At 36.1% G+C, this 25,617-nt stretch overlaps 1 protein-coding gene across 1 annotated transcript in view; it reads right to left on the bottom strand.

Moving 5' to 3' along the window:
• PPFIA2 (PPFI scaffold protein A2) overlaps positions 1–25,617 on the bottom strand; it is a 69,108-nt gene that overhangs the window by 4,810 nt on the left and 38,681 nt on the right. The window contains exons 15-24 of the mRNA XM_010166673.2: positions 15,353–15,434; positions 11,929–12,129; positions 9,750–9,812; positions 8,282–8,311; positions 6,476–6,651; positions 5,530–5,627; positions 3,536–3,711; positions 3,372–3,440; positions 2,218–2,377; positions 99–191 (exon numbers count right to left, since the gene is read on the bottom strand). Of these exons, the coding sequence (XP_010164975.1) occupies positions 133–191; positions 2,218–2,377; positions 3,372–3,440; positions 3,536–3,711; positions 5,530–5,627; positions 6,476–6,651; positions 8,282–8,311; positions 9,750–9,812; positions 11,929–12,129; positions 15,353–15,434 (1,114 nt within the window). The 3' untranslated portion in view covers positions 99–132. The remainder of the gene's footprint in view (positions 1–98; positions 192–2,217; positions 2,378–3,371; positions 3,441–3,535; positions 3,712–5,529; positions 5,628–6,475; positions 6,652–8,281; positions 8,312–9,749; positions 9,813–11,928; positions 12,130–15,352; positions 15,435–25,617) is intronic.

Raw genomic sequence — 25,617 nt, 5'->3', positions numbered from 1 at the left:
CTGCTCCATGCTGGCTCTTGCTTGAATAATGCCAATGAATATTTGATGTAGTGTACAGTTATAAAAAGCTTTCATGATGGCCCCTTATGAATACTCACAACAATTCAGTGCTGGCTTCTTTGCTAGGCCTTGTCAGCATGAGTATGTGCGAACTGTTGAGCTGTCTAACCTCTGCAGTCGTGATGAAGCAACTGCAAATTGCAAAAAAAAAAGAAAAAAGAAAAAAGAAAAAACACAAACAAACCAGAATGTCTTTAGAATCATGAACTAAAATAAATCAGTCTGTTTCCCACTGGAAAGATGGCTATTAAATTGCTCTGTGTCTTTCTAGGACATGATCTGAGCATGGTCTAGTTCAGAATTCAGAGTGTCTTCATGTCTGGTTTACTACTTAAATCTGTCTTAAGTGAATACAGTCTAAAACTCTATTTATTTTGTCTTTGTTGGAAGTCCTAAGACTGTACCTATCATGCTGTTTAAATACTATAGCATTCTTGGCACTGGGAGATAGGAAGCCAAATCCTGTAGGTCTTCAAAGCTACCTACCTTTAAGTCTACTGAGTTCAGTACCCAGCTCAATAATAAACTATCTGGAAGACCTCAAGTAAATCACTAAATCTTTGTGCCTTAGTTCCCCATATGTAAAATGGGAATAATATCTTTTACATCATATTCTACATCATAGAAGATTAAATCCATGAATGTTTGTAAGGTTCTCAGCTACTACAGTAATGTGGGCCATGGAAATGCCTAGGGAGCTACCTTTATTTGTACATAGAATTTGCCTTGGAATACATTCTTGTCTCACAGCTTCATCATTGCCAAGAAGTGCAGGATTAAAAGCAAAGCGTGCACATGAGCAGTGGAGTCAATGGTGATGCAATCAATAAATTATTCCATCTGTAACTGCAACTATAAAGTATTGCTTTTAAAGGTGAGCACTTTAATGGAATTTAGATGGCTTTAATGAAATATAAATGGCAATGTTGTTGTACCAAGTTCATTCAAGAGTTACAGAATGTAATCACTACAAGCAGTGTATTAAATTACTTTGAGATAAGTCTATTCATAGATCTAAATTCTCTCATGAGGAAATAAACTGCAGTATTTTAAATGGGCCAATCTGTGTACTGGTATTTCTCAGTACTTCAGACAGGTATATGTGGCTTTATCATCCATATACCTGAAGGAATAGCTGCAATGGGATTTGTCCCTTCTCCCTGTCCTCTTAAAACGATTTTAAAATTTTATTTATTTTTAAATTATGATCTGCTTGTTACTTTTCCAATCATTGCTGAGTTAGTGCATCTTGTGGAAATTAAAAAATTCCAGAGAAAATTGACTGGTATACTGTAACTCAATTAGTACCTGAAATTCAGTATTTACTAACTACAGTACCCATCTGATTTTTATTAATTGTTAGCAACTTGAATTATTTAACTGTTAGTTAAGCTAAGCTGGTTAGTTTGAAAGTCAAATAAGAAAATAAAGGTGATAACCCTTTCTAAGTTCATTCTCTAAGATACAGTCCACCTAATCCTCGTGGCCCTCTTCTGGACCTGTTCTAACAGATCCATGTCCCTCTTGTGCTGGGGGCTCCAGAACTGGATGCAGTACTCCAGGTGGGGCCTTACAAGAGCTGAGTAGAGGGGGAGAATCACCTCCCTCGACCTGCTGGCCACACTTCTCTTGATGCAGCCCAGGATACGGTTGGCCTTCTGGGCTGCAAGTGCACATTGTCGGCTCAAACCGACATATCCAACCTAAGTCTACCTTTTTCATATCCAACCTAAGTCTACCTTTTTCTAGTTTAAAACCATTACCCCTCGTCCTATTGCTACGTGCCCTTGTGAACAGTTCTTCCCCAGCTTTCTTATAGACACACTAACCTAAAGAGGTTACCCAGTTGAAAAGTTTGTTTAGATATTACATGCAATTTAAGATGAAAGTAAATAAATTAATTCCTCTCATTCTGAATGTTTCCTTTGCAGATCTAGGATGGCTAGATTGCTTTAAAAAAATAAATACTGATAGTCTGAAGCAAACCTGAAAAAAATCAAAAGTTTTCCATTCCTCAGTTCAAATCTCCCAGACGCCATTCATCCTAGACATTAACGCATCTGTTCCAGTGCAAGACAGACATGCACTAAAAGTCAATTTAGCATGCTAGAATAAGCCTCTTGCTTTTCAACAGTAAGTACAGAAATGACTGCATACCATCAGTCGCCATCTTCCGCGACTGCCCTGATGTTGTGGTTAATCTGAACCCAGCTGGCAGCGTTTCCGAGGAGCCTGGCATCATGCTGATCCCGTGAACCTCACGTGGAGGAAACTGTCGTCGCCAGGAGGGGCCACGTCTGAAGTTCTTGTCATCATTCTGTCAACACACAGGGTTGCATTTGATAAAGCAAAATTATTTTTTTTTTAATTAATTATCCTGCTGTCTGCTGCCTTTCCCATTGTCAAAGGTATTCCACGACAACTACCCTGCTCTGTTGCACTGCATCCAGTAACTGCAGTGTGTTTGAGACACTCTTCTAAAAGTAAATGCTTTAGAAATATTAAATGCCAGGGTGGAAAACTCTTCTTAAATCTCTGGCTTGATGCAGCAGAGGGTTTCAGTATAATCTGAAGTAGAACTTAAAAAGTCAGATCTCTTCCAAATACAGTGACAGAAAGTGCAATGGTCTGTTACTTAATTAGGAGGCTTACGAAAAGTTCTAATAAAGAATTAAGTGTTCATGTGCATGCACAGAATTCATAGGCATCTCACATTTTCAGCAAGTTCTTAAGAAGTTTTATTCCTCCTCACGTGCAGAAGTCCAAGTCTTGAACATTTTTGCACTGGACTCTTGCCTCAGGATGAATATTTTGCATAGGTAGATTTGAGATTCCCCCTCCTAGATAACTGCCCCAAATCCCATTCTAATACATACTGATTAACTTTGAAGAACCAAAAAAAACCCCCCAAAACCCCAACCAACCAAAACCCCACCAAAAAATCTACTTTTCTTCTTTCTTCTTTATTGTTAAAGAAAAGGTGTAAGTGCCCTAAAGAATAGGTTGCACAGGCATACCCCCTGCCCTGCCACTTGTTCTGGCCAGTGAAATTTCCACTCCTTTCTGTGTGTTTCCTCTATGGAAAAATGTTCATCCTCAGGTAAGAGTGTAGTGCCAAATTTAGCATCCAAAATGATATGAATATGTAGCCATACTGAGGTAACTTTAAAAACTTTGACTGGCATTTCCTAGTCTTAGAGCTGTAACTGACTCTTTTTAACCATCTGTGAATTAACATGTCTTCATGCATTCAAATTAATTTTTAGATTTTAATGTGATATTTTATAAATACTGAAAATAAAATGAATTACTTCCTCAAGTCGTCTTTCAGTTCCTAGTGCTAAAAGGTTGTTGTATTCTCTCTCAAGGATCTGCCGTGCCTAGAGATACCAAAGTAAAAAATTAAAATGGTTGAAGAGGAACAAAAGGCAATAATGGGTGCAGAGTAACAAACAAGTAGCATGAGCAAACTTGCCTGTGTGTTTTGTGTTGGAATCTGTAATAATAAAGCTAAACTGCTGTAATCAAAGTTTTCATCCAGTGCTATAAGTGAGCCATGTACACCACTTTCTAGAATATTATTTGCATATTCTCGGAGGCCAATAGCTTGTATCCAGCGTATGACTCGATCGTTGCTCCACACCAGCACATCTGTAAGGACATAACACCGGTTCAGTCTGCTGATCCACCATAACTTCCAAACTATACAGGTTGTGCATGCAGTGTGGACATCATACTGCTTTATTTCTTAAATGAGGAATGCCAGCAAACTATTCATATAGCTCTAATGGCTTCAATATCTCCTATTCAAAACCCAAGGTTTGGGAGCAACTGTGTGATTTTAGCTACCTTCAAGTTAAATGTTTATTATAAATAATGTTTTAAAGGAGAAAGGTGCCTCCAGAGGGCACCTCCAGAATGCAATTCCTCCCACCTCCTATAGAAACCCTTTTCAATTCTTAGGCAAGATTTTTGCAAGGGCATAGGAGAAATAGCCATTCCTCGAGATTTCACTGGAGTTATGTATTAAGCATTTTGAGAGTTGGGTCAGCACCTACCATTTTATAACATATCACAAAGAACACGATGAGTTCACAATTTTAGAGACTAAAACTATTTTTAGTTCAGAAAGCTGGTTGAGCTGTGAAGGTCCATACCAACTATAAAGCTAAGGCAAAAAAAAAAAAAGCTAGGAAACTATTTTTGAAGGTTTTGGCTATTATAAAAGAAGTATCCTACCCTTCCCATAAGATTAAAAGGAAGTTGCTTATACTGATCTTTATATTTGTGAGTGGGACATATAATACTGAGTTTGTGTTATTAGGTGATGAGGCTTTTTGCTGAGCCCTCAGAAGTCCAGTTAACCTAGCTGTTCTAGGAGCAGGCATTCTCCATTGCCTGAGCAAGAGCATCACAGACTTTGAGGATTGGCTGCAATGCAGCATGGCAGCCAGGGATCACTGAGACCAAATCCCACCTGGGACTGTGTCCAGCTGACTGATGCATGACAGGGTGAAGATGGCTATGGGTTATTACCCTTGTCGTAGTGGTGACTAGCATTGAAGCAACACCAAAATTTGAGACCAATACGCAGTTCCTCTGCATCAGTATTCCAGCTGTACCCACTCAGGCTGACTGACACTGGTGCCTTTGCATCCAAGGCAAAGTCTTTGCATTAGCACATGCCATCATCTCATCATCTGCCTTGAGCGAATGCACACTTTCACTGTAGCCATCCCTCCTTCTAATTCCTTTTTTTTTTTTTTTAGCGCTTCCAATCAGCATTTTGCTTGAGAAGTGTTAACTGCTGTCAGTCTCTACAGCTGAAAATGCATAGAGGAATCAAAGGATTCACTTCTGATAATGGAAAAAAACAACAACCCTGGTAGTTATATATAAAAGGAAACACGCAGTGAGCCTGCAACTGCTCTAGAGAGCTTTACACAGAAAAATACTTTTAAAACAGCTGTTAAATCTTCTAATAAGGCTAGTTCTGTTAAGAACTATTCTTATATACCAACCAACTGCCTCAGTGGCCACCTCTCCAAGCAACATTTTCTATGATACACATTTTGAAGTAAGAAATCAAAGGCAAAGCTTTTCAAAAGCAGGAGCACAGTGTTATAGGGTCCGATTCACCAGTGTTGCCCCCAGCATGTGCCACTGATCTGCAGGCTATTTGGCCTTCTGCTTCTGAGACTGAAAAAGGCTAGGATAAGATCTGTTCCCAAAATCCAATTTAGCAAAATGTATGTATCAAACCTCTATTTGGAATTGCAGCCCAAATTTAGCAGAGTACTGAACTGTGCCTCATTTAAGGAGATGCTTTGTGTCCTGAAGACAGATAGACTTTGGTTAGTTTTACTTAAAGCACATACTTAAATGTTTTGCTAAAATGGCATGACAAGGGGTTAATAGTGTCAAGCTTCAAAAGAAACATTCCCAGTATTCATGCCCAGGAACTATCACCTTTTATTTCATGCTGACTCATTTCTCTTCGCTTTTCCAGTTCTTTTCTATCATAATTCAACCTCTTTAAACACATGATTCCATATTGCAAGCTTGTTCTGTTATTTAAAGAGAAACATTTACAGAGTTAATAAAGATAATTTTGAAAATGGGAACATATGTACGATGCATTTCCTGCATTTCACACAATGTGTTTCATGGTGCCCATGTAGAAAATCGTAAGGACAGAAGGGAGAGCAAAACCATTAAAAACTCCACTGACTTCAAAAATGAAATGGAAAAAAACAACATGATTATGTTTGAGTAAACGTTCTAGCATAAGAAACCCAAAACATTAAAAAGCATATTCTGAAAAGGTCAGCCATTCCAAGCCATGCAATGTTTTGTCAAATCAGGCCTCAAAAAAGTGGCAAATCAGACAGTACATTGAAAAAAAAAATCCACTTCTTGTCACATACACATAATTCTCCCTAAAGTCTAAATGCTTTTATTTCCATATTTCCAATTTAGCTTGCTGGCTATATCCCTAGATAACCCAAACAACTGTCAATTTACTTGTAATGTTAACAGCTTTTATGTGCTACACACAACAGCTTTTCATTATTATGAGATCTCAGGGCTTCAAATCTTAGTCTACCATTTTCTGATACTTTAATTAATAAATTATTACTGTTTCTGTGTTGTCAAGGCTTTATTTATATATTAATGGTTCCCCACTCATGAAATTTTTCTGTAGCGGTATCTTAGTTATGAAAGACATAAATGCAATGCAGTTGCAATTGATAAAAGAATCTGTCTCAATTCAGATTTCTGACTCTCAGCACTCACTTTTCAGTGTGGTTTTCCAAGCTAGAACAGCAGAAAGTAAGTGTATTTATTCTGTGCAGCACTGAGCACTATGTCAGACACAAACGTCTTTACAGGTGTAGTCTTTGTGCAAACATACCGATGAAAGCTATCCACCATTTTTAAGTGCACGCGCAGATCTTTCTTTGTCAGGTGATCTAACATCCTTGCATCTACCAGGCATTCCATAAAATAACTTCGGTACTGAGGCAAACCCAGACTGGGGAGCCATTCGTTACCTATCCATTCATGGTTCATATCACCATAAGCCAGGGTCTACAGGGAAGAAAAAGGCAAGGGGAGAAAATTCTTCAGTTTTTGTTCAAGGTTGCACCACAGACTAAAACCAGAATATCTATCATCTTCTATGCTTGTTTCTAGTGAGACTTCCTAGCTTAGAAATCCTGTCTAAAAGTACTCTGTTTTTAAAATGTTTTGACATTTCAGGTGGAAGGCACTGCGAGTTGTTTGTTCATAACAGCAGTTTTGCCTGTTCTGCCTTGTTTTCTATCTTTGTAAATTTTAAACATTTTTTGTAATAAGATACTACAGTTTCAATTTTAAGTTTTATATGCAAGCAAACTTATTACATAATCAAAATGTCTTTGTTTCACAATCTTACATGTTTTCAATTGACCTTCTAGAATACTTATGCTAGGCAAGTCCTACACTGAACTTGGTAATGCAAGCATGGCCCCAGGGAATCAACTGAAGTGTGTGTCACCATTTAGTGGGCGCTAGGATTTCCTAAATAGGATCTAATGACACTTCATGGTTCCACACCTGTAGTCCTGTTGAGACTAAAAATTAATTTCAGTTGTTTGTCAGCCAAGCTTATGTTCACCATCAGTCAGAGCAGGTGAACGCATACATTCTATTAATAAGATATTTTCAGCTGTGAACAGCTCAAACCTAAGGGCACAATATGCGGAGCTCAATAAATTAAAGATAAGAACAAACCAGATTCCTCCTAGAAGCTCACATTCAAGCATTAAGCTACTTCCTTGTTCAGCTAAAATGTCAATAGGGTGAGGAAGAAAGTATATGAAATAAACCCCCCCACATGCATGTTGAGCTATTTTTTCATGGGTTGCACAATTAAGATGCAAAATATATAGATTTTACATGTCACTATTGTCAATTATTTTGGTACTCCTAAAACTTAACAAAAAAGAGAACACATAAATTGCAAAATTAACACCTCTTCAATAGGATCGTGCTCAGCTTTGAGCATCACTTTCAAGCCTAACTTTCTTTTTGGTTTTGTTTTTAATGTCTCCTGTCACTACAGACAAATAGATAATACAGTGCAAGACAGATATATTTTCTCTCATTCTTGTGAAATTTTGAAGAGAAAAGGAATGCAATAAGAAAAGACAGTAAGATTGTATAAGAGTGTGCATATATTAGAGAAAGAAGTTGAAAAATGCACATAATTGATAGCCTAACTAAAGTGAAAAATTTTGTTCCTAATTATACAAGACTACATGTAGACTGATATTTGGGTGTGATTTATACAATTGTTCTAAACAAAAAAAAAAAAAAAAAGAAAAATCTGGTGTAATTTTAGAAATCAGATCTCAACCTTCTGTCATATTTTATTAGTGTATTCTCAAAAATGATGAAAATATTTTTTCTAGATTTAGCTGGGAGGTAGAAGATGTCTCTGGAATGTAGCCATTTACTTTAAGAAGAATATTTACAGCATATATAACTCTTTGTGCTTTACCTAGCAAACCTGTCAAGATAGTATTTTCATTGTTTTAGAAGAGCTCTAAAATGTGTAAATCGTAATTTAATCACTGAGATACTATCACAATACTATAATCCTCCATGTATATTGATACACTGTTAATTACATTATTATTAGCTTTCAGGTCAAAAGAGTCATGTGAAAGGGTCATACCTGTGCCCAGCTTCCTTCTTCAGACTCTTTCTGTGTTATCAGCAGGAAGCAATTAGTAAAGTAGGTAAAAAGACAATAAAAATGAATTATAAAAAGATGTGGTTTTCATGTGTATGTTAATCTTAGTAGAAGTGAAAACATACATATAAAATGTGCTGATAAAATAACTCCAGTCAGTGGCAATGCCCTGGACTAAACTACCTTAGAAATTAAAAAAAACCCAAACCATAAAATCTTAGTAGGGCAAATCTAGCTAAGTTTTCAAGACATTAAATCATTATAGCTTGGTGAAACTTTACAGCATTATCTTAAACACTTTTTATGGCTTCCACAATGACAAGACAACAATTTACTTACAAAATTGGGCATCTCTAATGCCAAATTTTGTTTCTAGTTATATTTTGCAACATTCTCAATAAAAAGCTATCTCCTCGTGAATGTATTGTGAAAGAGCTTTTTATATAACATTTTTTATGGCAAAACCATATTTTTCTGGCTGGACAGTTAAACCGGATCAACTCTACTTGTGGTCAATTGAGTGTTGTTATCTTTACCAAAAATAATAAAATTGAAAGTAAGCTCAGTTGTAACACAGAAATTATCAATGAGAATCTGCTTCATGAATGTTCATGAGAAAACTTAAAATAATATAGCAAGCACACATTTCTAAGAAGTAAGTCTTTATTGCATCAAAATTTAGCTTCAGTACATCCCTCACCACTTATGCATAGGGCTGACTATAAAGTTTTCCAAACTGAAGACAGGTTTTTCAGACATCTCACTGTAGGATTGTTCATGTTTTATAAGCACTATTACGGAGTTCTTGTGACATAACACTAAAACCAAAACCTAAAATAACATATGTTCCAAGTAAATGAAAAAAGTCAGAAGTATTGAATAAAATCTATTAATATTTGTGTCCCTTCAAGGCAGGGAGAGGCTTGGCAGAAATAAAAAAACAAATTACACACTCCATGCACCCTAAATGAAAGAGCATGAACACACAAGCATGGACATAAAAGACTCAGCGTTAATGAAAACACTGAGTTGTGTAACACCACTCTCAAGCTTTTTCTCATCTCTTTCCATTTCAGCAGATATAAAACTAAGTTTAGAAGAGGTACTGTGGAGTAGAGTACTATGGAGGGGAAATTTTGCACCTGTAACTGTTGACAATTTCATTTCACTAAATGAAGATTCACACTTGGCAGTGAAACTATTGTGTACTGTAAAACTTCAATATTGGTTTTAGGTTCACACAATTTTTGTGATGGGAATACAGTTTGTAATTTATTTTGCTGAGAAATGATGTAACTGTTCTTTAAATTTAATTTCGTTACGTGATTTTCTTATGGCATGCTTGGGAAGCATCCTACGGAAGACACAGCATCTGCTTTAAAGCAGATAGATACATCCTAGTTTTCTTTCGAGCACTGAAGCCATTTTAAATGGAAGTGGAAAGACTAACCGTTTTAGCTGGAGCAGCAAGATTTTCCATTTCTTCATGGGTCACCCAAACATTGCCTGAGGGCTATGGACAAGGCCCACAGGGAGGCAGATGGGATCCACATTAGGTAAGCAGTGGTAAAGAAGAAAGGCAGCACCACTGTAAGTTAACAGCGTATAGCATCACCATCAGCACAACCACGTTCTTGCCTCTACCAAGCTGCAACTAGAGACAACTTGTTTTGTATCTTTCGTTAGAGGATTCTGAACAGACATGATGGAGTATTTCAACTAGAACTGATGGATGAAATCTGGCAGAGCACCGTCACAAAGGAAAGAATAATAATTAAAACTGCATTTCACACACAAGTGACAAATACAACCTTTAGCTCATAGCTCTGTCTGGAGGAAAGCTTCAGTTCTCAATGATTTTCCAGCCTAAATATTCTGCACACATCACACGCTCATATTGTAATCTAAATAATTATTACTTCCCCCACATTTCTGTAAATCAACAATGTCAAGAAAATTCACTTGTAAAACTAATTTTCCTCATCCTATTGTTTTCAGTCAGCTTTTTACTGGGACAATGAGATGAGGCAGGGAGGGAGCTAGAAGTCTGCTGTGCATATATGGTGAAATGTGCTGTGTTTTCTTGAGAGCTGCAGTAAATCAACTCCTTTCCTGAGAAAGGGGAGAGGCAGAAAGACTTGGGACTCAGAAATGCACATACCAGGGTTGGGCAGCTTTGTGATGCCAATTACTCATGAAGAATCAAAAAAAAAAAAAAAAAAAGAAAGAAAAAAAAAGGCAAAATTAGCCCCAATGTTTTCTACCTTGAATGTACTGTTTTCTCACTTCATAAGTGTCAATGTTCTTATGCTTTGAAATATGCTCTTAAAATAAAAATGAATTTTGTTTAGTAATTCAACGTGATGTTGAGTTACTGCTCAACATCAGTACTGCTTTACTTAGGTGAAATCAACTATTATTCATAGTGTTTCCATGGTTATGACATATACAACCACTCTGAGGGGAGAAAATATCAGATGGGGAACTATAATATTTAAAGAACCTTAGCAATATGAAGATAAAAGGCCAGTCAATAGAACATTAAAGTCCTGTTGCCCAGCTGCTCATATAACTGAGTGGTTCTGTTACCCCTCAAAGGTATCACAATTCTCATTTCCACCAAAAGATTCTCCATGAATTCCATGAAGATGAGAGATTACAAAATATAAATATTATTAACATCATTATTATTGTTATCTTAGTATTAGAAGTCTGGGCTGCACTACTTGAGTAGGAGTCTTTGTCGTTCATTTCTGTGACGTGTTTCCCATTGATCTGATTTTTTTTTTTCTTACAGTCTCTGTTGCCTCTTTCATAGCCATCACCATCAGCCTCAGCTTGAAACACCCCTCTCATTATCTTCTTTCTTTGTGTCCTCATCAGTTTAGTCTGTTTTTCTTCATTTTTCAACTAAAAGGTGCTGTTTATCTATAGCACATTCTTACTCTCCCCTAATGTACTTCCTTGCTCTTTTTGATATATTTGCCTTTCCTTTCAGACCTGTATCTCTGTGTTTCTTCTTTACTTCCTTCCCATCTGCTGCCACTCTCCCCCTTCTCTCCCTTCCTCCCCAAATGCACGTGCTCCACTTCTCCCTTCCAGACTCTCCCTTCACACCTCCAATCATTGCTTCTCTTAAAAGCATAAAGAACCTAAAGCCAGCTGACTCAGATTAGATAACATTTGAAGGGATGCAAAAAAGGGGAATGGGAACAAGGGTCAAAAGAGCTGTGTTCCTACATAACCTCTACCTTCTCCTGCCTTGCCTGCCGCCTCCCTCCCTCCCAAAAAAGAGAAACACAATCTGATTTGTTTGTGAGAAATGGCTTGAAGGAAGAGAAAGGAAAAATACAGGCAAAATTACAAACAAGATGCTCAATACTGATCATTTAGATAACATCAAGGTTAATAAAAAGCATGATTTAAAAAAAAAAAAATCTGCTAAAGGAAAAATATCACTGATCAACAATCAAGCAAGTGATGAACAGGTCCTTTTAAGTCTCTCTAGGACAGTTCCCACTGATTGTGAAATGTGTGTTACCACAGAGCCATTCTTGTACTACAAAAGTCTTTCTGCAGATTCCTGTAGGGTGAAGGCAGGAAGAAAAAGTTAGCTGAACAGGACTCACTGTTCTGGATGTTGGAGGTGCAGATGGACTTGTCAGTGATACCATCTCCTGGATTGCTAATCGGAGCTTTAAGCGATGAAGAGGATTGCTGATTCCAATTTCTCTTTGAATCTCAGTATCGGACAAAGCAGACATAATAGCTCCGCTCTTCACGTTGGCACGGCAGGCAGCAACATACCAGGCTGGCATGCCTAGCCAGAGCTGTTGATAGAAAGACCACATTCATCCAAAGCACTGCTTCATTTCTCATATGAAATTAATAATCAAGGCACCTATCAATCTGAATAAGCATGGTAATACACGTGTTAAGTATAGATCTGTTGTACTTCACTATACTGCTATATAATATACCTTCAAATATAAATTGTCAGAAGCACTTTTCAAATGTACTGATTAGTTACCAATGGCTAAGTAGCATCTTATTCTAGTCTGCTTTTTCTGAAATAGAAACCTGTCCATCAGCATACAATGCAGTGATACTATGTGATAGTAGCTGTTATATTCTACATTCTCAGATTTCTTTCATTAATTCTAGGTAGACAGCAATTAATGGCTATCTATGTTTGAATTTCAGTGGAGCATCTGTGATTGTAAGTGAAGTCATCAAGAACTCTGTCTCTCTATGCATCTCAAATAGGCCATCAAAACTGTCAGTTTCATGATTTCCCTTAGTAATGTCTTACTAAAAGAGGACACAAGGTCAAAGAAAGTATTAAAAACACGCTATCAGTAAATTCACCAGCAAATCTGTAAAGCAGAGACAAACTGAAAGGACTTTTATTTAATTTCTCACAGTACAGGAAAGTACTGTGTAGTTATTAACAAGTTTATACTTTATCTGGGACATATTTACATATTTACTGGGACAGCTGTTAGAGCTCTTTCATGTCACAGAGAAAACAGACTTGAATGTCAGATTCCAAGAGAGCTCAGACAGGCTTTCCTGTACTGACTCCTGATGTTTCACAGGGCTTGAGGAACGACTGCATCATGTTTCAAAAAGCCCTTCCCACTGATAGGATGAGCCACTGCCTCCCACCCAATGCTAGTCTGAACCTTACAAATATGATCTAATTCTAACTAACTGTACTGAAATATAAAGTTTCATGAAAGTCAAAAAATGGAAAAAAAAAAAAAGATTACACCCATCTGTGCTTAAACAAAGGGCTGTGAGGAAACTATACATAGCTTTAAAATATATTTAATATTCTCATTTAATTGGACATTAATTTTTTCATATGTGCACTTGAAAAGCAGGAAAGTGTAAATAATGGGAGTTATCCACCCTGCAGAAATAAATTCAAATGTTTGCTGCTAATTAGGTAAGTTAGTTCTTTAACAAATTAGGTAAATAAGTTCTTTAACAAATAGCTGTCTCTACCAGAAAATACAGTTAGATGAAAACAGTCTCTAAAAAGAGGGCACACACAGTATTTGTTCTAGGCAGAGAACTCGGATTGACATACTTTTCCAGAATTTGTTAAGAAAACCCACAGTTCTTAAAATTATATCTCAACTTTGTCTGTGCTGCATTCAAGTGACCATAATAAATTCCATTGCTGGAAAGTTAAGCCCTGAAAAGCTTGGAAATGCCACAATGCCTCTATGCAATCACATAGACTTATTTAATTTGGGCCTTTTTCTCCTTTGATATTAATCTTGGTTTTTAGTCCAAGGGTCACATATTATATTTTTCCCAAGAAAGTACGAAATGCACACAGTGTCCATCTGCTGATTGAATGCACTGATGCTCACTGAATAAATTCAGCACTTCTGCCCTCATATCTTTTTACCATCAGTATTCAATCTGTATTGATTTGGAGAGCCTAAATGAATAGATAGAGCCTAAATGAATAGATTCAATCTGTATTGAATACTGCAACATAAACTTCCTTATGGGTTTTCCTGTGCTACTGTCATCATATTGCCCAATAAATTAATAGACATCAATTTCTCTTTGCAGCCCCTCTCTAAGACAGTGGGAAGCATATCCTATTTTGTAGCTGAGAATCAAGGCAAAAAAAGATGATAGCTTGTTACAAATGTCTTCAAATTTTGGATCACTCTGGAGGACCTCAAGGGTAGATTTTTCTCAGTATTCAGATATGTATAAACCTTTGTATGTTCACCTTTCCAGAAAACCAGCTTTGACTGTAATACTGAATATTTCTGACTGATACAGTCTGCGCTAGTTACAGAACTCTGAAAGTCATATGAAAAAGTCAGGTAGTAGACAAATTAATGAATGTTCCATATCAACAGAGATTTTTTTTTGGAAGGAAGATACCATCCTATTTTCCAAGGTCATGCAAAAATACTTGGACTGCTGTTCTGCAGTTTTCATTTTATCTTTTTCATTAGGTACCTTCAGTAATTCCAATATGAAGCAGAAATTTTGTAGACATTGGCTGCTTTCATTCCTTGTACTTCATTTATTCCCTGAACATATTCCTGCTTTGGAGGGGGACCTGGTTTTTTAATTGAAGAGAAAAACTCCACAAATCCTATCTGATGATTAATGGATGACACCCACAGCAGACATGAGAACAGGTAGACATAGAGATGCTTAGTGGAGACGAGGAAGAGCCACCTGTTCTGTGAGCCAACAAAGAGCTTGTATCTGCATGGAACTGATAAGCCTTGCCATGTAAAAGTGACTGTAAATTTGTATAAGAACAGCCTCACTTTCTGCCTTCTCCTCCTCTCAGCATCTGGATAAGACTTTTTTAAATAGTCCTTCAGGTATAACATTCATTGGTTTTTGCCAAAATTGATGGACAGCTTTTCTGAATGTTTCTCTGGATGGGTTCCAAAATCTATTCATTTAGGTTCTCCAAATAAAGGAGAACTCTCTGCAGATCAGATTTCAGAGATGAAGCCACTGCCTGTAACATCACAGACATTTCAACCTGAATCTCACACATTCTGGTGAAATTGCCAAGAGGAACACCTCTTCTTCCTGTTCTGAGTGACATCTAGGTAAATCTGCCCTTTCCCATCATATTTCAAAAAGATAGAAAGTTACAAATTCTTTAAGTTTATTACAAATTCTGAAGCTGTAGCTTTTGCGTTAAGCTCAAATAAAATTTGATAGCTAATTTTTTTTTTCTTCTTAGCACATCATCCTACATAAACTGTCCGTGGAGCTCCTAGACATTTAGAGATTGAGAAAGTATAAGATTTCAAAAATTTGGTGTTCGAGTGCATTTGATAACCCTTTTTTTCCTCATCCCCGTGTGTAATCCTATCTTACTTTTTTCAGCTCTAGTCTCTGATTTACACCATCCAGTGTCAAAATCTGCTTAGTGCTCATGGCACGGTATGCAGGGGAGAGAGGAGGAGACTTTAACAGTCTCTTTTATATTTCTATAGTGAAATTGCCTACAAACATGACTTACATGGCCCAATTATGGCCAACACTTACCTCCAGCCAGGCAACCACCGTTGGCCCATCCCACTGTGCAAAAGGCAAACCCTTTCTCCGAGCTTCTTCCAGAAGTTCATGTCTAGAAATGGATCAAAAATTGTTAAACAGAGAGGTATGTGTAGGGACAATATAGATGCAACCATGCTTTTTTGTTAAGGGTAACAAAAGTGAAGCATGATTACAGGCAGAGAAAACACATAGAAAACACCCATGAACAATACAGTTCCTTCCCCTTTTTGAATGGATACATCTATTCCCAACTTTCATTTTTTTTTTCCTTGGTGCATTTTGACATCCCTTTAAGCACTGAATATACAAAAGGTGAAGTTTCTGTCTGTTCTTAGCTGAAACAATAAAGAATTAGGACACTCTATATAAAAGGATTACCCATATAATAGAAGACATTGATGAAGAGAGAAAACAGAGGGATTCCTCCTGAGACTAGCTTAGCTCTCATCTGGTAAGGACCTAGAAAGGCTCAAAATTCCCAATTTCTAGACCTGAGTTAAGCATAGATGTAATGCAGTCAGGTATGAGAGGTCTTTGTGTTTGAAACACTAAACCCTGCTAGACCCACTATGCACAATTGTAGGGTCCCTGGGGTACAGCTATTCTGCATCTTAAATAAACCATCCACGGCTAATTAAGAGTTAGGTGCATCTTTAGCAATTCCATGTTATTTATTTATTATTATTATTGCTTGTATGCGAAAGAAGTCTGTGCAGTTTACTGATGGATATATTTTTAGAAACATAGAACTGATGTGGTTTCTCAGTTTTATACGTATACATATATACACAGATATGTTTCTATTGATTTGATCAGATACCAATCCAACTCCTGCATCTGCAGCTTCTCTGGACCTCAATGAGTGTGTTATGTAAAACATCATTCTCAAAGTTTAAAATATAAATTTAATACAGCAGCATTAAATATTTCGCAAAGTTATGTATAGGCCAGCCAGCTAGACTGTCAGGAGAATGCTCTATATTAAACATGTTAAGCCATTTGACCAGACATTTTTTATTCCTGGAGCAGGAATAAAGAACCCAGTGTGGTGGTGGCATGGAAAAAGCTGTCCTTCAAAAGTCTTTTTTTCTGCTCTGTAACAACACATTTTCAGCTGCCTCCTACTGAGTGAAACACAAAAGAATGCTCTCAGCAAAAACCTGTAAAGAGAAACAAATTAGACAGGGACTATGCTAATGTATTAAAATTTGCTTACATTCCCACATAACAAGGAAATCGTGGACTTATAGGTTCAATTTTGCTCTGTCCTCCTTTATTACTAGGGCCTTTGTGGTTCAGTTATCCCTTGGCAATTCTTCACTGCCTTAGCAGCCTTTCAAATATATGTATTACAAAAATGACAGCAGATAAAAGCGATGGAGTGATCTTTCTTATAAGGCGTACACTTTTTGGGATTTTTGCACTGTCGAGTGGCCAGATTGATAGAATTTGGCTTTAGTAGAAAATGGATCTCAAATACCAATTTTGCATACATGTTTAAATCCCTGAGTCTGAATATTAATAGAAAGACAGCTGCTTTGCTTTCTATGCTTCTGTTGTAGTAATATGTAAAACTACAAATACTTGACAGCATCACTGAAGCTTATCTAGCTTCTCCTCCCATATATCCTTTGCAGGATATCTTATGCTTTGTCACTCAGATGTCCAAAGACACTGTAGAGCTATTCTTGCTTTTTGTGAAAACAAAATCCTCAGTAAAGTAAGAAAAAGCTGCTCTCTGAGTACACAAACACCATGTTACCTTCAGTAGCTGGTGAAGGTGCAAGAATCCCATTTTCCTAGGGAGACAAGTAGTGAAGGCCAATAGAGACGTACACACTTGGCTGCTTAGGAAAGCAGAATTAAGGCATGGCCAGACTCGACCACCCACCAGCCACCTGTGGATGAGATATATCTGGGTTGCAGTCTTCCCTCGGAGCTGGCTCTGCAGGGTGCCTGCAAAGCTACAGCAGTCCTGTACCTCCCTCGGCTGCCACAATGGGGTTGCACAGCTCCTGCTACCAGGGCTGTGAGCTGACACAGCTGCCCTCAGGGAGAGCCAAGTTTTCAGGGATGTGGCCAGTTTTGGTGTCCCATGGCAGAGCAACCCTGTGTGAGTTGCTCTTTCCCCAAAGCCATCCCAAGCCCAGGGAGCAGTCCCTTCTGCAGCCAGAAGTCCTATAGAGACACTATCCTTGGAGGAACCTGAACCCAGATTTTTCCATATCTAGGGTATTCTCTTTGCCCATCACAGCTGAAAGAGCAGGGCTGGCTATCACAATAAGGAAAAAAAAAAAAAAAAAGGCTTTGAGGGCCACTAGCCTTCCTTGCTTGTGTTAGTCTCCTGCTCCAAGCAGGAGAGCAGCAGCATGTGGTCTACAAGGAGATAGGGTTCAGGAGGAACTTCTGGCCTATTTCTTTGATTTGGTGTTAAATACCTATGTTGCCTCAGAAACTGAAGTGGCATTTTAAGTTCTCACTCCCATGAAAAACTTAGTTCCTTTATGCTGGTATTGTAACGTATTTCTAGGGAGTTCCCTGTGAATTTGCAATATTTTAACTAGCCTGAGGTTTGGTGTGGAGCTTTAGCATTATTTCTGCGCTTCTCAAATAAATATGCTCTCCAAGGCTAGGAAATCACTTCTATTTCTTCAGAGGCAGTCTCACTCACAGAGCTAAAGGAAAAAAATAGTTGTGGTTATTGATTTTGGCTGAAAAAATGGGGCCAGGCCAGAAATGGGATGCTCTATATATAAGCTCTAGCCAAAGACTACAGTATGATAAATACATAGTCCAAAAGGTCTTGGCATGTAGAAGTAAAGGGTTTTGGTTTGAAAATATAGTTAGTGTAAAGTTAAAATCCTTTACTTAGACATGTACAGGGAACAGCCATCATAAACCCTGTGCCTCACTTATTGATGTGGAATACTAAAAGGATTTTTATAATATTTCTTTCACTTAAAGAATTTTACGCTTCAAAACTTATACTTACCTCAGCTGTTTCATTTAAACACCTCTCCAATACTACAGTTTATTTAAATTATATTTTACTTTTTGAACAGTATTATTTGACTGATTTTTAATACACACTAGGAGATCTGCAGAACCTGAACCTTCAATTTCTAAACTGGAACTAAACCCTGATTTTCCATTTTTTTTACTAGAGAGATATTCTTTAGGTGGCAGTTAAAGCTAACTCTTGCTTTCTGATATGAACTAACACTATAGAAAAAATTTAACTCTTTCAAAATCAGTTAAAAATGTCATGTAGGAAAGAATGTATGATTTTGATCAACAGTGCAAATTATCAGAGAAATTAATCTGGTGATCTGCCTATTTTGGAATAAAATTCAAATATTTTAGAACAGCCTGGATGTACTGTTGTCCCTGGGGGATAGTCATTGTCTTCCTGAGCCTAAAACCAGAAGATCCCCAAAGCCAAATATTGGTGACTGCAGTTCAATTTTTCTTACAAAACCACACAACTGATCACAGGAGGAAGAAGAGATGAATACCCTACAAAAGCTCATCACTTCCTCTTCCTTTCATTACAAAGATAGGGTTTAGAGATAGTGAATAGCATTATACAGTTCCTCTGATTTAGAAGATGTTTTGCAGGAGAATGTGGGGATTTTCTTCAAAGACTGTGTCAAAAAAATACTATATGTTATAATGTCTCCATTTTGCATTGATAAGAAGGAGGTAGGGAATTGAAATGTAATTATTTCCATGCAACGTTTTTGGAAACATATGAAAACAAACTGATAAGGAAGAATTGACATTAATTAGGCATTGCTATAAATGCTATTATTTTGCAGATAAGGCTTTAAAACACTTACTACCACTGGATTAATTTCAAATTAAAGCCGAACTTTTAAAGACAATATTATTAGTGTTCAAGAATAAAATCCTCTTCCTGGATACATCATGGGAGTATCTGCAATATGCTATTTAAAATATATCAATACCCTAAGCCTGGTTTTGCAAAGTCAGGTAAGTTCATGAACGTCAATCATTTAGCATTTATCAAAAATTGAAGAAATGTTTCTGTTTGTCTGTTTTAGAGAGAATGCCTCATAAAGTGGTCTGTCTTCACTCTTCTATCAAAGACAGAAAAGAAAAACCACATCATGTCAAATTGTGGTTTGGAGCTGTGTCTCACAGAAATGGAGTTGCCTCCCTAGCGCTGATTTCTGATGCTTAGTCCTCCTCAAAATTACTTCCTAAAGATACCATTACATTGGGCCATTTTTCTGAGAGCCAGGTACAACCATCCAAATCAACCTACCAAGCTGAAAGCATAATTGTCTCATACCATAGGGACTATGAATGCTTCAAAGTGCCTCTGGACAGCGGAGACACATGCGAGCAAAAGGAAGGGGGAAACACCAAGAGCAAAACTATGTTGTTATCCTGCAACTTTTCATATATATCCTTCCCTTGCACCAGGAACATTCTAGCTCTGTATCAGCAGCTCTCACCAACTCATTGCTTAAAACTAAATGAACTTTATTAAAAATAAGAACAATCTTTAAATAGACTTTGTGTGGGAAGTTAACAAGATCTTGATTTAAAGCATGTCATTCAGTGATATTCATTTTTCTTTATGAAGATGAGGCTCCCTCCCATGAAGCAAAGAAGAGATAACAGCTTAGGATTTCTGATACACACAATGCAAACATACTGTGCAGTACACAAAGTCCAGACACTACCTTGAAGAAACCCGAACAATGTTTCAACACAGATCTTCATATTTCTGCAAACAGCATTTACTATGGTAGCTCTAGTAGTGTTCACATGAAAGTTCCTCAGGGATATTACATTTTGTATCTTATACTGTCCCTTACTTAAAATGTAATCATAAATTTGAGATAAATTAAAAAGGAGGCACAGTGAAGTCAAGAGCCAAATCATGTTAGTAAAATACAAGCAGAATTTATTTAAAAATTCTGGCCAATGGGCAATTTAGGTCCTACAAAATGGCCTTTGCTCATAGACATTTTCTGAAAAAGATAACATGAAAGTGTTTACCTAGCAGATCCTCAGATTATTATTATTACTGACACTATCATGAGTATTATCATCATAAATTCTAAAATGTTTAACTTACAACAAAATATTATACATGATTGGTTTCTATAAGAGAAATAGACAGAAACAATAGACCAAATATACTGTATTTGTCTGAGTAATCCTATGATTTCAAGTTAAGACTAAGCACATCTGCCTCTCGAAAGCTAACATACATTCAAAACTGCAAAATTCAGGAGAGAGGATTTCTAATGAATTATGTTGGATTTAGATTTTATCTTTTTTATTATCATTTTCTAAATATTTAGAAAGGCTAGAATCCTGTAGCTAAGGTCACTGTATGACAAAATAAGGTAGCTGGATTTGTAAAAATTAGTAATGATATTAAACATCTACTAACTAAACTTTGGCACTTAACTGACCCAGCTTTCAAATAATTTGAAGTCTTCATTCTTTCTCCTTTTTTATACTTGATATAGCAGTCAGTCTGAGAATGATGGGAAAAAATAAATTTAACTTTTTTATAAAACATTTTGTATCCAACTTTAAGGAGTTTTCAGGAAAGAATGACTGAAATAGGGAAATCAAGATTCAATTAATAAAAAAAAGTTTTTAAATCTATAAAGCAAGGAAGAATTAATTGAACAGTATCTCAAATAAAACATGAGCAAAGCAGATTTGACAATGCTGTAATTATTCTACATAGCTGTACATTTTAAGTCTATGCAAACTGAAGGGCAGCATTCTTTTTTTCTGAAGACATATATTAAGCTAAGTGAAGCATTTTCAGGAATGCTTAATATAGACCCCAAAAAGTAATAAAACATCTGTGAAATAAACAGACTTGCATAATACAGAACCTTGCAATCTTTCATGTACTGTACTACCATTAAGACCACCCCTAGAGTTCCCAAGTTGGTTAATTTTTTTCAAATCTGTTTTTATAAAACCATTTAATAATCACATATTCTAAATTAATGTGGTAATCCCTGTTCTCTTTGAGTTGTTTTTATCTTTCTACCTTTAAAAAGTTACAGCTCATACATGCTTTGAACAGATGAAATTTTCTCCCTAAGTTCCAACAATTATTCAAGAAAAAATAACATTTGTGTGATAGATCAAAGAGGAGATGAAGATTTTAAACTTGCTATCAGGTTAACAATTAAAAAAAAAAATGAACCGGTGAAAAAGAAAGTAAGTTATGTGCACAAATTAAATAATATTGCAGTACTACACAGCTTGAAAGCTCAAACAGAAGAAATTCTGTACTCTGAATTACTAGAGTGTTCACAAGTTTTGGGTCCTTTGTGATTTAATTAAGCAGAATTTATGCCTTAACAGCATTTGTTAATCTAGGTCTTCACTCTCACAATTTTTTCATTGACTTAAACTTTCAAATGTCTTTGAGATTCTGGACCTTAGACCTCCTAAAACGTTATCTGCAGTTATCTGCAAGTAGTTGATCCATTACGTTAAGCCCTGCAGAAGAAAATCCTGACCTTAATTTGTGTATATTTTCAATGTTTACCATTATTTTGAATACTTTGAAAGTTTTCATTTGGGTCAGTTTTCTGCATGGATTTATTATATAAGGTTCACAGAAGAAAAAAAAAAAAAAAAAAAAAGAATAAAACATAGAAAATAAACATGGTGCTGAAAATGAGTATGTTCAGCAGCCATGGTACTTTAACTTACCCAGATATGCTTTTCATGAGATGGAGAGAGATGAATGGAAAAAAAAAAAAAATACACATAAATGTTAATGAACATATAATAGTCCATAAAAAACCACCAAACAAACATATGATAGGTAAAATAATACCACCATTATAACTACAGAAATCTTTCTAACTGATCCTTGAATGCTTGAAAGAAGTTAAATGTTCTTGTGAAGAACAGATGAATCTTTCAAAATGAGATTTTCATTAAACTGATTTTGGCTATTTATTAGATACAACTCAGCACAGCCCATCTACCATCTATAATGCATATTTGTGCCAAAGATCTGTAAACACAGTGCATGTGGAATAGATTTTCAAATCAAAGCATTTTGCCCAGATTTGAATAACTGCATAATGATTTTTGTGTAACACCAAAAATCCTGAAAAATCCCAAATATATAGATTTAAGAAAATTATCATAGAGACACAGTAAAATTGTGTGGACTACAAACCAGGGTTTTCTTTCCTATGTGTATTTTACTAATATTTTAACAAAATATCTTACAGTAATTATAAATGACTGAGACTTGGTTTTTTGTTTTTTTAAATATGCAGATTTCATGCATATAGGTGACTAACATTTGTAATGGTTATTCATCCTGTGCACTATTTTAATTTCAGTAGTCATACTAATACTAGATTAGTAGCAATACTGGTATGAGTGATTTGCCCTCTAGGTAACCTATTCTTGCCAATATAATTGGTAGCAGCATCCATAGGAGAAAGCAGGATGCCACTGTGGATAATAAACTTTCTTCAGCATCCTTTAATTGCCATCATAAAAAGAAAATTACATGCCTGAACGAAACCCAGACATCTCATAAAATTATATTTCTATTAACAAATGATTCACCGAGATATAAAAATGCTTCGTAGAAATAGCTGTAGAAAACTTTAGGGTGAAACGCCTTTGCTCTAATTAATTAAGAAGAGGTTGCAGACATTTCAGTGAGTTCAGGAGGGGGCTTATTTCAAGATCTTAAATTTTATTTTCATGTGTGTGAGATCAGCAGAGCAGCTTGGAAAAAGTAGAGCAGGTGCGATACACAAAAGTAGATGGAAATAAATGACAAATTTACACACAGAAACAATGAAAATTAAGGAAAGAAAGGTCAACAAAGGCATGCAATATAAAAAAAGGACTAGAGAATTATTCAAACAATTACCAAATCTGATGGAAGTACCATTAGAATTCAATATACATTTGTGATTTGGAGGTCAAAATCTCCATCAAGCTCATTTTCTACTGAGCTAACTGTAAAGACTGACTTGAACACCTTTGCTGGAAAAGCTTTAAAGTTTGGACCTTCCAGAGTCTATTGAATGAGAACTCCCACTTCTTACATCTTCCTCTGAATACTTCTTTGGGTATGGGTAGAGAGAAATAAATAGGGGTATTAACTGCAATGTGAGTAATTTTTTGGCAGCTTTAGTGAGTTGGCAGTTTGAAGTCGCCTGGGTATAACTTATGGGACCTGAAGACTGTTCCAGTCACCCCATTATAGAAGCAGAGGATCAAAGGACATTCCTTCACTTCCTGAGCATCTTGTCCCCAGGATAATAAAATACTGCAGAAAAAAAAAAAAAGAATCTTTAAATTCCAGCTTTCACCTTTTAATAAGAAAATAATTTTATCAGCATTTTATTGAAGGAACACAATTTCCCTTAGACTTATATTAAACTAAAAGATATGTAGAATTTTTTTCCTCTGCTGTGTTTTATCCATTCTTCCCTTACACTCTAATTCCACAGTTAATCTAACAGGATATTCACATCTGCTGGAGATCATCGTTTAGAGAGCCAGCTGCATGCATGAGGGTTGGTCTTTATATTAATCCAGAGATCCCAAATTGCAAGAGATAGACCTACATGAGTAGGTAAGGCAGGGACTGGAGCTTTGTTCTGTTTTTGTTTGATTAAAAACTTGCAACTTGTTGATAGAAATATCCTTATCTTTTATGAGCAAAAGAATAAAAAAAGCTTGGCAAAGGATAAAAATATTAATTCAAAAATACAAGACTTTAAAAATATATGAGTTAGTATAGAATAAAATATGCTGTATAAATTTTTTCATCCTCAGAATAATCTGAGTAAGGTTTAATAATCCTCTACAATATAAATACCTTAATATATTCTTGCATTTATAATGTTAAAAAGGCTCCAAGTATCTAATGTAATAGCAAGATATATTTTTTACCATTGTGAAAGCTTTGACTAACAATTTGAAAGGGTCTTCCAGTAAGTGTTAAAAATGTTTGCTAAAAAAATTAAGTTTAGAAAAGAAAATTCATCTTTACGTATGTCTCAAGGATCAGACAGTGATCCAGCCAAGAGAAAACTATGGTGGGCACAGCAGACAATCCTAAACTGCGTATTGAAATACTGAATACCTTGCTTTCCTCCACTGGAATGAGAAAAATGGAAAATAGGAGCTACTGAACACATTACTGTTTGCTAGAAAGGGAGGAAGGACTAAAGATCAGTCTTAAAGCTACTAAAAACATCTCACAGATGAGGTAGGAAGGGAAGAAGTTAAATGCAAAATCTGAGTTTCCCTAAAGTTCAATAAAAAAAGATTGGGGGTAAAAAAATGCATTTTATTCTTAAGAGCTACTTAAAAAATAAATCATGTACATTTAGGATATAATGGTGTTTAATAAGCATTAAGTATACAGGAACATTAGATGGATGGCACAGAAAAAGGCCTTAATTAAGCCAACTAGATTATTTTTTTCAAAATGTGCACAATTAACAAAATCATTAGAAACAGCTATTTGCATACTGCAGAGTACAGATATTATCTGTAGTCATAAATACACTATGTGAAATTCTAATTGCAATTGCACACATAAAATCTAATTAATTGTGTGAATTCAGAAGCAAGTAAATGATAACTACAGCATTTCAAACTCTTATTCCATAGAAAAGGTCCACTGAAACATTTTTTCAAGTAGCTTGTTGACAGGGGATCTAAAACTTCCAGTTTCTACAGGCAAATCTAAGCCTCTGTGTTCTGTTCTGTTTTACTGATTTTATTTAAATGTGGATCACCACAACGCGGCCTACTTTCTGTGACTTGTCTCTATCATCTCCTAGTTTTTGAAGGTTATATACAAACAAAAACCAACAAAATAATTAAAAAAAAAAAGGATTGAAGCACTAGGAGGTTTTTTCCTAGATAAAAAGGAAGAAGAGTCAATTAATACATGCTCTTCTGTGCATATTGAAGTTACTGCTGTTTGATTTGTACATCACTCTAGCTAGCTGAGACCTAACAGCATTACAATTCTCTCTGCAAGGTTGATAATAAGGCCATGAATACTAAGAATTTCCTTTTACACTGTAATTTTATTTATGAGAATTTTTTAGGTCTTGATTTTACAATCTTTATTCATGTATGTAAGCATATGAATGTGTCCTGGCATACCAAGGCTTTTCTGTAATCCACTTGAAGGCAGGAGGCTATATCTGGCAAACAAAAAACAAAACCTGTACTACCTG

Source organism: Antrostomus carolinensis, unplaced genomic scaffold (genome assembly GCF_000700745.2).
Source record: "Antrostomus carolinensis isolate BGI_N321 unplaced genomic scaffold, ASM70074v2 scaffold5204, whole genome shotgun sequence".
Taxonomy (NCBI): domain Eukaryota; kingdom Metazoa; phylum Chordata; class Aves; order Caprimulgiformes; family Caprimulgidae; genus Antrostomus; species Antrostomus carolinensis.
The sequence above is the reverse complement of the archived record's forward strand: the minus strand, read 5'-3'. Positions and strand labels throughout refer to the sequence as shown.